Source organism: Penicillium cosmopolitanum (assembly GCF_028827165.1).
Source record: "Penicillium cosmopolitanum strain IBT 29677 chromosome Unknown utg000011l:1.0-3548175.0:1.0-3550911.0, whole genome shotgun sequence".
NCBI lineage: Eukaryota > Fungi > Ascomycota > Eurotiomycetes > Eurotiales > Aspergillaceae > Penicillium > Penicillium cosmopolitanum.
The window spans coordinates 1,846,550-1,858,754 of NW_026622681.1; the positions used below are offsets into that span (position 1 = coordinate 1,846,550).

General features: G+C 49.8%; 6 protein-coding genes across 6 annotated transcripts; 4 read left to right on the plus strand and 2 right to left on the minus strand.

The window, feature by feature from the left end:
- Positions 1 to 429: 429 nt before the first annotated feature.
- N7509_012189 (uncharacterized protein) lies at positions 430 to 2,065 on the minus strand (the record flags this gene model as incomplete). The annotated part of the gene is made up of 4 exons (XM_056636826.1): positions 430 to 926; positions 986 to 1,736; positions 1,807 to 1,953; positions 2,024 to 2,065. 4 exons carry the CDS (start codon positions 2,063 to 2,065, stop codon positions 430 to 432), a joined length of 1,437 nt encoding a protein of 478 aa, XP_056482856.1.
- Positions 2,066 to 2,464: 399 nt separating this feature from the next.
- N7509_012190 (Hsp70 family protein) lies at positions 2,465 to 4,964 on the plus strand (the record flags this gene model as incomplete). The annotated part of the gene is made up of 9 exons (XM_056636827.1): positions 2,465 to 2,648; positions 2,706 to 3,301; positions 3,368 to 3,533; positions 3,597 to 3,852; positions 3,914 to 4,019; positions 4,106 to 4,209; positions 4,286 to 4,484; positions 4,551 to 4,680; positions 4,732 to 4,964. 9 exons carry the CDS (start codon positions 2,465 to 2,467, stop codon positions 4,962 to 4,964), a joined length of 1,974 nt encoding a protein of 657 aa, XP_056482857.1.
- A 499-nt stretch (positions 4,965 to 5,463) lies between these two features.
- N7509_012191 (pyridoxamine-phosphate oxidase PDX3) lies at positions 5,464 to 6,654 on the plus strand (the record flags this gene model as incomplete). Its single annotated transcript, XM_056636828.1, has 2 exons — positions 5,464 to 5,521; positions 5,639 to 6,654. The coding sequence occupies 2 exons, from the start codon at positions 5,464 to 5,466 to the stop codon at positions 6,652 to 6,654; spliced, it is 1,074 nt and encodes a 357-aa protein (XP_056482858.1).
- Positions 6,655 to 6,917: 263 nt separating this feature from the next.
- On the plus strand, positions 6,918 to 7,536 carry N7509_012192 (uncharacterized protein; the record flags this gene model as incomplete). The annotated part of the gene is made up of 3 exons (XM_056636829.1): positions 6,918 to 7,018; positions 7,064 to 7,199; positions 7,261 to 7,536. The coding sequence occupies 3 exons, from the start codon at positions 6,918 to 6,920 to the stop codon at positions 7,534 to 7,536; spliced, it is 513 nt and encodes a 170-aa protein (XP_056482859.1).
- A 351-nt stretch (positions 7,537 to 7,887) lies between these two features.
- Positions 7,888 to 11,210, minus strand: N7509_012193 (chloride channel protein; the record flags this gene model as incomplete). The annotated part of the gene is made up of 9 exons (XM_056636830.1): positions 7,888 to 8,711; positions 8,770 to 8,818; positions 8,874 to 9,228; positions 9,287 to 9,612; positions 9,663 to 9,740; positions 9,795 to 10,154; positions 10,218 to 10,285; positions 10,354 to 10,990; positions 11,202 to 11,210. 9 exons carry the CDS (start codon positions 11,208 to 11,210, stop codon positions 7,888 to 7,890), a joined length of 2,706 nt encoding a protein of 901 aa, XP_056482860.1.
- Positions 11,211 to 11,302: 92 nt separating this feature from the next.
- Positions 11,303 to 11,999, plus strand: N7509_012194 (histone-fold domain-containing protein; the record flags this gene model as incomplete). Its single annotated transcript, XM_056636831.1, has 4 exons — positions 11,303 to 11,360; positions 11,424 to 11,509; positions 11,580 to 11,670; positions 11,749 to 11,999. The coding sequence occupies 4 exons, from the start codon at positions 11,303 to 11,305 to the stop codon at positions 11,997 to 11,999; spliced, it is 486 nt and encodes a 161-aa protein (XP_056482861.1).
- Positions 12,000 to 12,205: the final 206 nt, after the last annotated feature.

Genomic DNA, 12,205 nt, shown 5'->3' on the forward strand with positions numbered 1-12,205 from the left:
CATCTGAGCGCTCTACCTGGGCTCTCTCGGCGAGCTGGAGGATGAGAATTTAAAAAGATAAGACAAGCTTGGAAGTTGTGACGATGGACACAATCGAGGTGAGGTGGTTGTGAGGACAAAGACGTGCTATGCGTTTGCTTCAGGCAGAAGTGGCAGAAGTGGCCAGAGGGAAAATTACCTTCAAATTTCTCTTGTCTAGTTTGGAGTAGATCCTCTACCTGTCCATTACTTTCTTTTAGATTCATGAAACACTAAACTAAATTGCATTGAGAATCGCGAAATAAAAAACTAAAACTCGAGAATAAATCAGAAGTCGAAGGAGATCAGAAACAGACAAGGGGAATCAGAAATCAGAATGGGGGTATCTAAATGGAGAAATTTGAATGGAAAACGATGCTCATGAACTAAGTAGGATCGCTTGGTTTGGAATCACGCTTGGTCGTCTATCTCGTCGACCTCTGTCTCCTCCTCCGTCTCGTCAACCAACATAATCGCCTTGGCCCATACCTTCGCCTTGTTATAGTCCTCGGCATTCGAGTTGCCAATGCCAAGGATGCCTGGTTGGATACATAGCAACACTTGCCTTCCATCAAGCCTTTGATCACCATCATCAAGGTGATGCAATCGGTGTGCAACCATAGCTGTCTTTGAGCTTTGAAACACCGGTCGGTCTTTCAAAGTCAGCATCATTTGATATTCCCTCTGGGTCCATAGGGATTGGGCTAACTTTGCGGCTTTGATGTAAATTTTGTGTAACTCTGCTGTGCGTGTTTTGACATCACTAGTACTTGGAAAAAGAAACGAAGGGGCGTTCTTCAAACCCGCGATTGAAGGTTTGGTAAATGATATATCCATGCTCTTCTTTAATGAAGCAGATAGGACTCGCAACACTTGGGAGCGCCAGATATGGGCTTCGGGGCTATTTACTGTATTGAGTATCGAGTCAGTTCATATCTTATAAATTGTAGTCAGTGTTCAGTCTCACCAGCCATCATTTCCTTATAGATACGATCAAGATGTGTTGCAGCATCACCATTGAGTATTCCCTCCGACGAGAAAAGAAATGGAAAGAAAGGATTGAAGATCTTTTTGAATATATCATTGGCCACAAATGCCTGAAGAACAAGGATCGGAATCTTGTCTTTTAAGGCCGCCGATTTTTCGATCAAGAAATCCCACTTTTCTTCGGAGCAACATCCTGCCGCGTGCAGATCATGAATGAAGCGAGTTTTGGCTGCCTTCGATGATTTTTTCAGCTCCGAAAGTGACATGATACCATGACTTTTCGACCAGATGCTGATATCTTCCTGGAGCATCGCAAATTCTTGGCGAATCAATCGGTCTTCCTTGGGCGCCCAGCCTCCATTTTGCATGTCCTTGAGACAGCGATTCTGCATCAAAATCAAGTTTGTCTTCAAGTCCTCATTTTCATTCTCCAGTGCCTTGATGCGTTGCTGCAGTGAAGACTCATTCGAATCGGACGTGGTGCATGGTTCCTTCAGGGATTGGATATCACGCCTGAGCGATTCACTCTGGCAGAAAGCCCGATTCATGCAGTCCACGTTGTCTTTGAGTAGGCTTTGTATCACGGAGATATCTTCCAGGTCTGGTAGTGAACGGTTCTTTGGTTCTGGTTGGTCCGGTGAAGGTCCCTCGCTTGCTAGCTGTTCGACTTTTCGAGATGACTGTGAATTTCTGGAGTTTCTGACGTTGGTGATCATTCCAGGTACCTTCAGCTAGATATAATTAGTTTCAATTCCCATGAATTATTGGATTAAATGGATTGAATGAGTCTGGCCTGCCTACCGTAACGATGAGGGACTGGGATGGCTGGCTCCGAGTATGGGGTCGATCACCAGTCAGCTTGGCCCTTTTCGGCGCCATTGTCACATCCTCCGCACGACCTGGAGGGATTCCAGAAATAGCGTTCCAGAAACAATCAGAGTATTTTCGCTGATTTTCATTAGCCTGTGAAAAGGTAGAAGGCGGAAAAAGGAAAGCAATGAAGCATTGGGCTACGTACCTTCCGCGATGGAGGGCTCACTTGAACCGCCTCGTCTCTCATGGGGATGGCGATGTCTGGTGCAGGAGGGCGGAGAAGTGAAGTGATTTCCCACTGCTCACGGCAAGATCAGGACAGAGGAAATATGAAGACTCAAAATGCTGTGGCAATCAAAGGGGGTAAGAGCGAGGTGAGGTGAGAAGGAAGAAGGAAGGTGGGCGGGTGGGATGAGGTTGTCCAGGCAGTATGAAGGTCGACCAGCATGTGACCCCCCAAAGGGTAGAGACGAGGTTTCTTTTACCTCGTTTGGCATGAAGTGAAGTGAAAGGAAGTTGGCTCTCTATTATCCCAGACTTCCATCTGACACTTGACTTTCTCCTCCTCTCCTCCTCTTGACTTCAACACTCTTCAACCAACATCTTTGATATCAATCCACTCTCCATTCATCACAAGTGAACCAAAATGCCTTCTAAGACTCCCAAGGCCAGCAAGGCTAGTCAATCCCCTGGTGAATCTCCGGGTCCTGTCAAGACTCCAGGACGTCGATCTACTCGTCGATCTGCCCTCTCCAACCCGGCCCGGTCTCCAGCGTTCCCATCGACCCACAAGATCATCGTCGGTATTGACTTTGGTACCACATTTACTGGTAAGATATCCGGAAATAGCTTGTCTCTTAACACCCGCTGATCAAGTATCGAAAAAGGTGCGAGCTATGTGAGCTCCCAGAGCTCTGAAATCAGCGATATCATTGTCATCGGCAGATGGCCCGGTCCAACACGGGACACGGACTATGTCCTCAAGACCCCCACTCGGATTGCATACGCCGAAAAGAATCCCCAGATTCAGAAAGATCTATGGGGCTTCCAGGTTGAGCCTGGGATGAAGGCATCTTCCTGGTTCAAACTCCAACTCGATGAAAGCACCTCCTCGCCCGAATACGAAGACTCTACACTGGAACATGCCAGCCAAACTGGCATCATGCAGATACCCTATGGCAAGACTGGCGTCGATGTTACCGCTGACTACCTGTCTGGAGTCTACCAATGCGTCCTCAATGTGATCGGCAAACAAATTACGCCTGAAGCTCTCCACATGACGCCGTTGGAATTCTGGTTCACAGTTCCGGCTATCTGGTCTGATAGTGGGCGAAACTTAACCCTCGAAGCTGCTCGTCGTGCAGGGTTCGCAAAGGACAATTTGCGACCCTATGACACCATCAATTTGATTCTTGAACCCGAGGCTGCTGCCATCACGGCTTTGATGAAGAGCTCCGGTACTGGACTGGGAGCGAATATCAAGGTGAGCTTCTCCTCTGCCTACAAAAAGGACATTAGAAAATATATATACTGACTGATTCTCTGCCAGCCTGGAGAAGGTGTTCTGATCTGTGATTGTGGGGGTGGAACAGTGGTGAGTTTACAGGCCGATCCGTCAATGAATGGTGAGACACTGATTGCCCAGGACATCACAACATACCTAGTCACCCAGAAACAGCCCAATCTGGCCTTTGAAGAGCTCTGCGTTGGGACTGGTAGGTCATTTCAGCGACTTACCATGACATGATATCTATCGCTAACTTTGGAACTTTGACAAGGCGCCAAATGTGGATCAACTGCCATAGATCGCAAATTTTACCAGCTAATGTCCACACGGTTCGGCAGTGCATTTGACAAGCTTCCTATGAAGCTTAAGGGCCCTGGCAGTGACTTCATGAGCGCATTCGAGACGATCAAGAGAAACTTCGGGCCGTCCGACAACAAGACTTCCTACCAGCTTCCACTGAATATGAAAATCCACAAGGCCAATCCGCGATACTTTGACGAAGATGAGCGTTTGGTTTTTATCTCAAAGTAAGGCACCCTGTAATTACACATTCTGCTATTGGTGGAATTGTTGTTGACTTGCGCCAAGGGAGACCCTTATCTCTCTCTTTGACCCAGTCGTGAAGAATATCCTCGGTCTGGTTCGCCAACAAATCAAAGATGCTCGCAAAGAGGAGGGGAAGGACATCATCAAGGTAAGCCATTCGAGCATTCGTCATGGGCTCATTATTCCTGTATAATCTGCCATCATTGGAAGATCTCTTGTCTAATAATTTATTAGCAAATCATTCTTGTCGGTGGTTTCGGTGACTCCGAGCATCTTTTCGATGCCTTCGAGAAGGAGTTCGGTTCCAAGAAGATTAAAATCACTGTTCCTGACAACCCGTGAGTGCCTTCTTGCCAGCTGTGTGAGAGCCATAGTGTGGCATTGGCTAATCATGGAGGAACTATTCTTTCATAGGCAAGCGGCCATTGTTCAAGGTGCTGCCCTCCGCGGCATTCAAAGTCTTCGTTCTACCACCAGACGGTGTCGGCGAAATTACGGATACGAATGCTGGCGACCATTCCGCGAGGGCGTCGACAGTGAGTCCAATTCTTTTATTCACCCAGTGACAAGCGAAAAGATCGCTTATGGTTATGTGGAATGGTTCATCAAGAAGGTGAGCTCTATCAGGACAACCCCGGGCATAGAAGGAGTCTAACAGAATCGATCTCTTCGTTCACAGGGCGAAAAGTACCATGAGAATGAGGCTCGCTCTATAGCAGTGGATGTTGACCTGCAGGAGGGTGCAATGGAAAGGACCGATCCACTTCTCGCCTGCGATCTCAAGAATCCACCGGAAAGAGCCGATTCGGGTTGAGTATTTGACAGTCCAGGATTCTCCAACATAGCTAACCTCGATTCAGATGATATCTACGAAGTCGGGCTCATTACCAGCGACTTTGAGGACGCAGATCTCTCGAAGTTTAGATCTAACGTCCAAAATGGCAGCCGACACTACCTCAGCAGCGGATACAGTCTTGAGATCACGTTCGGAGCACAGGAGGGTATCTTGAAGTTCCAAGGAATCTGCGATGGAAAGTCAATCGGGCACAGCCAGATTGATTATACCAAATTCAAGGTCGAACGAGGGGCTTGAATACGGCTTGAATGCCCGGGTTATTTGGTATGGGAAATGGTGGACTTCGTGCAGCATCAAGCACAGATGGAAGTCATGGGACAGTCAATCTAAGTAGTTCAAATGAATGGGAAATTGAACTTTATCGTGATTAAGGGTCCAAATCCCAGTACAAGTACCATGGTAGATGGAGTAACTCAAGTAACCCAATATTCGATCGATCGATCTGATGCATTGGGGAATTCCGCAGCCAAATCGACATCAACCCATACCATACTAATTTTGCCTCTCCACTCCCCACCTCACTTCATTACCATTACTACTCGAGATAGATCCATTACACACTCGCCATTGAATCTGGACAAATTAAATGGTTCATCGGCTCTGTTTCCTTGCTACTCGCAGCCTCCACTCGTTTCTCCGCATCGACACCCGCACTGCCCGCCAACTTAAACCCCACCTCCACCTTCAAGCCCAGCATTCTTCCACTGCTCGACTCACCACCAACCACAAATCCAACATGTCGCATAACGACACAGAGCTGGAAGCCCAGTCACGGCGTCCAAAGAAGCTAATCTGTACGCAAATAACCCCCGCCCCAGCCCTCGCACCATGCGCAAATCACATCGTGACATGCCCCGCGGGGAACGTATGACTCGTCATCGGAGCTTCAAAACTAACCAACAACACTACAGTCGCCCCGGGAGATATTGCACCTGATTCCGAAACTCCAAACGCATCAGAGACCACAGCGAACCCCACATCAGCCCTCCCATATCACCTCGCCTCCGGCGAAGCCCTCCGCTCCGATACCTCGACGCCGACCTCCACGACCGAGACCCAGATCCTGTCACACCCTGCCCGGGCACACCAGTTCGTGACCAATCCACCCTTAACCGTGTCCCAGATCCACGGCACAAACCCCCTCCGCCAATTCAATGCCTGGTTCCGTGATCCGCGTTTGCCTGCTAGCTCGGCACCCGAGACCTGCACCCTTGCGACAGCATCCCTGCCCTTGGGCCGTATCAGCTCGCGTGTGTTATATCTGAAAGAACTAGATGAGCGGGGATGGGTCGTCTACAGCAATTGGGGCAGTCGGGAAGGAAAAGGTGCGCAGGTCTTCGGGCAAGATGTCAGCGGTGCCAATGCGATTGGATCAATGCCTGAGCCCGGCGACGAAGGACAAACGGCCGGTAATAAGTGGGGAGCCCTGACATTCTGCTGGTCTACTGTTGAGCGTCAAGTTCGGGTGGAGGGTCTCTTGGAGCCACTTAGTCGTGAAGAGAGCGAGCTGTACTGGCGCACTCGGGAGCGGGGCAGTCAAATTGGAGCTTGGGCGAGCTGGCAGAGTCGTGTTCTCTGGTCTGCGGAGCCGGGGAAGATGGACGAGCATCAGCGTCGCAAGAGCGTTGCGAAACTTCAGCCTATTGAGGGATCTACGTCTGGCGTCGATATCCCTGCCGATATCGACCAGACGGATATCGATGATGGGCGGGCTTTGCTTGAACAATGGGTTAATGAGATGGAGAAGAAGTTTGAGGGCGTGGAGCAGATTCCTCTGCCTCCTTTCTGGGGTGGTGTGAGACTGGTTCCTGAGTCTGTGGAATTCTGGCAGGGTCGTCGGAGTCGACTTCATGATCGATTCCGATATATCCGCATTGATGGCTCGGGTGATGATGCGCAGTGGCGGCTGCAAAGATTGTCGCCGTAGAATTTATGTATTGAAATGCTATATAGCTAGACATTGGCCTGTGTGCTTCTAGTTTTATTCATAAAGAGCTATCGACATTGTATACTTCAAGTTCCCATCCCCCAGTTGAATCAATAGGATGCCGATCAGTCATTATCTTATCACCCCGGCCGCGAACCTCCCCGAACTCCTCCTTTCCCCATCTCTACCCAAACCTCGCTATATACGTGATTAATTCCCTTGAACATAGCTGCCGGTCCAGCTCGGGTATATAAACAGCCAAGATGTTTTCCACAGCGCCCCCAGAATCCTCGACCTCCCCCTGGATCGTCCTCGCCCTGGCCAGCGGCGCCTTCGCCGCGTTGAACGGACTCTTTGCGAAACTGTAAGATGCGCACGTCTACCAGCAGGAGTGCAGAGACAACTCCAGTGAAGCCCTTATATCCACGAGCAAATCAATTGACCACCGCAGTACAACGGACAATCACACCACAGCCTTCGCGCAATCCCTCGCCCATATCTTCGGCCTCGCCTCCTCCCCATTCCTAGAACTCCTCGTCCGCGGCGTACGTCATGATACATTCTTTCTTTCTTCTCTCAAGTCCCGGACCTTTTATACGCGGCCAGAATGGCAAGGATTCACATACTCACGATTGGCGCAAACAGGCATGTCTCGGTCTCAACGTCCTCTGCAACATTATCATGTGGGCACTCTTCACCCGCGCCCTCACAGCCGGTCCATCGACAACAAAGGTCTCCATCACAAACACTGCCTCTAACTTTTTGATGACGGCTTTCTTGGGTATGATTGTTTTTCAAGAGGCGGTGGGTGGATTGTGGTGGCTGGGTGCGGCGATGATGGGTGCTGGGTGTATCTTGGTTGGGATGCGTGAGGGGGCGTAGTTTGATTTTAGGGATATCTTATATCTTATATCATATATTGTTGGAATATATTGCATTCGGCCTTTGGAGTTACGTAATTTGAGGCTCTGCTAAGCATCGTGCTTGTGCTACCTTGGAAGTCTACCTAGGTATCTTGTCCCACCATAGATCACCCTGGGAAACCAAATCCCTAGTAGGATCCATGGATGAGGTTTCATATTATTTACTGTTTTAATTAGTACATGGAAACTTGAAGGAACGAAGGCACCAATTCTAGAAAGTTCAAGATGATCGGAATGAACTTCACGAGCAACGCTGTATATAATGCATCCATCTCTTCTATCCGCCTATATCCACATAATTGTTACAGTCCTAAGGGCGACCAGGCCGTCCCTCTCTCTCCTCCAATTCAACGAAACCATCGTCTTCCGTCCCATCCAAAATCCCCGGTGATTCCGGTTGTCCGGAGCGATCGCGTTCACCCAGCCGTACGGGACGACTAGCACGCGATGAGCCAGACACAAATCCAATGGCTTTCTGGATGATCCGCCAGACGCGCTCTTCCAAAGTTTCCGAAGCAGGAGTACTTAAATGGCCTCCCAGCGGTGCAGAAGAAAATTCCGACGCTGTGGTTGCCGCAAGCGCATGCTCCTCGGCCTCGACCTTGAACTGGTATTTCAGGCAATCCTTGACTGTGACCAGGCCAGTCAGACGGCCACGGTGTTCAACAAGAATAACCCGCGGGCCCATCTTCTTGAAGATCTCCATGACAGTCTCAAGGGGGAGACGTGGGTGCACGCTCAATGGAGTGTGGTCGACGTAGCGGGAAAAGTCGACGAATCCAGCACCCACGCTCGTTTGGATCGCATCAAAAGTGTCTGGCGCCAGAGCTTGGGAACGCTCCGAGACGGAAGCTCGCCGTGCGACTGATGCATCGGCAGCTTCTTTGGTAAAGACGCATCGCGCCCGAGGCGAGAGGAGACCGTCACTACGCGCGCGATCAATGGCGTAGCGGAGTTCCGTGCGTCCGATGTAGCCGACGAGCGTTTTATTGCTGCGGTCCTCCACGATCGGCAATCCCTGGAACTTGTTGTCGCTCAAGAGGTGCTCTGCTTCACGAACGGGGAAATCAGATGCGGGGAGTGTGAGTGGATCGGTCGTCATTGCGTGTGAGACTGGAACGTTAAAGACGTGGTCTTCCTTATTGTCTCAGGAATGGGAACCCGTTAAACCAGATCATTCGGTCTGCGATACCTCCGTTTCCGAATCGGTCGCCAACGGCTTTGGTTACGCCCACGACGATCTGTGTAAAATGGACTGTCAGCATGAATCCTCCTCTGAATGGATTAAATACATACCATAGTCGGCAAGATGTAAGTCAAGGCACCTGTGAGTTCAAACATGATGACGGTAACTGAGATGGTGAGATGCATGATGCCGCTGAGAGCCGCTGCTGCCCCCAGGAAAGCATATGTTCCTGGCGTAATACAGGGGACATCAGGTTCGCATGATGCAAAGAAGGCGGAGTCGGGGAAGTGTTCATATAGTGCCTGCACTATAATCCCCACCATGCGACCAAAGGAGGCACCGATGGCCATTGATGGGACGAAAATACCTGCCGGTACCTTACATCCATATGAGATGATGACCAGACCGGTGCGTAAAATAGTAGCAACAGCCAAGGAGAGGACCATGACCAGACGATTCTCTTTCCTAAAGGAATAATTAGTACGCATTTTTCATATGCAGCAGCTACTAGTTGTGCTCTTACTCGCAAAGTCCGTGATAGTCATGTCCTGCCTTGCATTCGCGGAAAAGAATCTCCATCATTTCGGTCATGTTGATCTTGAGAAAGATGTTGGGGTAGCATAGGATTGCAGTGACCGCGGCGAGAAATACGGACTCTGAGATAGGGTATTTTCCAAGGTATTTTTTGCGGAAGGCTGCTACCCGGAGATTCCATTTGATGACAAGAGCGCCATACAAACCGCCGAATACTCCTAGGAATACGAAGAAGATCAACTCGAAAAAGTGCCACGTGCGATCATACTCGACCTGGAACATGACCAGCTGTCCGGTTCGAAAGGGATTCAAGCCCTGATGAAGTCAGTCGTGATGGTCTATAGAATATATGGGGGGTAGCATACCGCTAGAACACTCGTCGCTACCAAAGCACAAAAATAGCTTCGCCAGAGAGTCTTGAGTGGGAAGTAGTTGGCCATTTCCTACAAAACTATTAGCTCCAGTCGCCATAAACGTAGAACCGTTGCAAAACATACCTCAAGTGAAAAGATCACACCACCAATGGGACTGCCGAAAGCGACAGCCACACCTGCAGCAGCTGATGCGGTCAAGATTTCTCTTGTTTTTGAAGCACTTTGCTTGTATTTGCCAAACCATCGTGAGATGACATTTCCCGTACACACAGCGAAATGAACACTAGGTCCCTCCTTTCCGACGGAAAGGCCAGATGCAATAGCTAGTGGCAAAGCAATCGACTTGATCAGGAGAGTCCAGGCTCCAAGGAAACCCTTCATGACAAAGCCAGCAATAATGCATTTGATCTCTGAAATACCAGAGCCAGCAGCATATGGAGCAAATGTTTTGACCAGAATTGCTGCGATGAAAGCAAGTAATACCTAGAAGATAAGTTTAGCCAAACCGTCTCGTCCCATCTGTTTTCCCCCAGACCAAAATCTTACTGCAAAGAAGAAATAAATGATGTAGTTTATCAACCAAAAACCAGTCCAGTTCTTCCATTCAGGACAACCTTTGAAAGTTCCGAGTTAGAAACGTAGACCCAGTGAGAAGAATCTCGAAGCTTGCCACGTCACGTACCTCCTTCAGCGCCCCAGCAGCAGAACTGCTCATTGAGATAGAATGCGGTCGTGCAATGGCCCAATTTGATATCGGATAACCACTCGGTTATAATATTCAATAGCGCCGAGTTTAATCCAATCGCCATTCCCACGAGGGTCACGACGAGCCAAGCCTGGCCAGCATCGTAGGACTCGATCACCTTGCGACGCCAACCAAAGATACCTTCTTGGTCCCAAAAGCCACCACCATTCCGTCGCTTTGCTCGGCGATGATTCTGCTCATAGACAGCATCTTGAACCCAATCGATGGTTGTAAAATCCTCATAGCGCTTGATCTCACTGATTTCCTCTGTCGCGGTGGGTTGGGGCTCGGGAGCTGTTTCACGAATAGGGGACCTCTGGGAGGAGACCGATCGACCGGATAGTATGCGCAGGTCGCGGCGCTCTGACAAGATAGAAGGCGACCGCAGTGAGGTCGAGGAGGGGCGTAACGAGGTCATAACATCAAGCGGGGCGGTTATATGAGCATAATCGAGCTTAAAAGGCTTGGTAGTCGATGATGCTCTCCCGCCGCGATGGGGGAGAATCGCAAAGGTTGTCGCCGAGGATTGAGGCGGTTCAATTTCCCAAAGTTCTTGCCAGTTATGAAAAGAGATCTGCAAAGTGTCGAAAGGGAGTCAGCGACAGCGACAGTGAAGTTGGGATGTATGCGATGGAAGGTCCAGAGGTAACCAGGTGGTTAATCGATAACGGGGAGGCTGCTGAGATAAGATTGCACCTGCACTGCACTTGCACTTGCACTTGCACTTGGACCGCGCTGGGCCAACTTCACGCGTTTTAACCTTTGGATTTCCGACCCTCGCGTACTTTCGCCATAACCCCTCGAAGATTCGTGCTTCTCTGTGCTACTTGGTGCAATAGTTCATTTTGGACTCTCTGGTTGCCGATTCCTTTCATATTATTCCGCCATGTCTTCAAAGAATGCCGCCGAGTCGGAGGAGATCACCGGCCAGAGTGCTCTGCCCAGTACGTTTGTGGAAAAATGACAGGTCTGAAGGACAAGAACGAACTTGGCTAACCATCGTCTAGTCTCCCGAATCAAGAAGATCATTCAGCTAGACGAGGATATTGTGCAATGTTCCAGTAACGCGACTTTCGTCATTGCTATGGCTACTGTACGTCCCCGATTACCTCCTCCGCCATACACATACAATCTGCATACACGTTCACTGACACCACCCATAGGAGATGTTTATCAAACACCTCGCCGAGCAAGGCCACAATGTGGTCAAGTCCGAACGGAAACCGCGCAAGACCGTTCAATACAAAGACCTCGGTGGGTAGTCTGGTGATCACTTGCGACGTCGCAGCGACGCATTGAAACGGGCCAAGCTAATATCAATATCTCATATAGCAAGCGCAGTCTCCCATACCGATAACCTCGAGTTCCTCTCCGATGTTATTCCCAAGACTACGACCTACAAACAATTCAAAGAGAAGAAGGCCAAGGAATCCACCGAGATGGAGAAGGGCCAGCGCACGCTGAATGGAACTGGCGCGGCACCAGCCAAGGCAAATGGCTCGACTCCCGAGAAGAACAATGCCAAGGGAATGAATCGACGGTCTCATCCCCGACAGTTCCGCGAACGCCAGTCGTGCCTGTGAGCGCGTTGATTGCGGACCGGACAGTCGAAGCCCCGGGGCCGACCGCTCAGGACCCGGATGTTGAAATGAGGGATTGAGGGAGCCTCGAATGGAGGGAATGTGATTGTTCTTTGCATACATCAAGAGGATTTGCTGCGTTCACCTGCTTTGCATTGGAGTTATCTGGAATTTCGGGGTCAGTTTTTGGGTGTTTTTTTGATATGCCG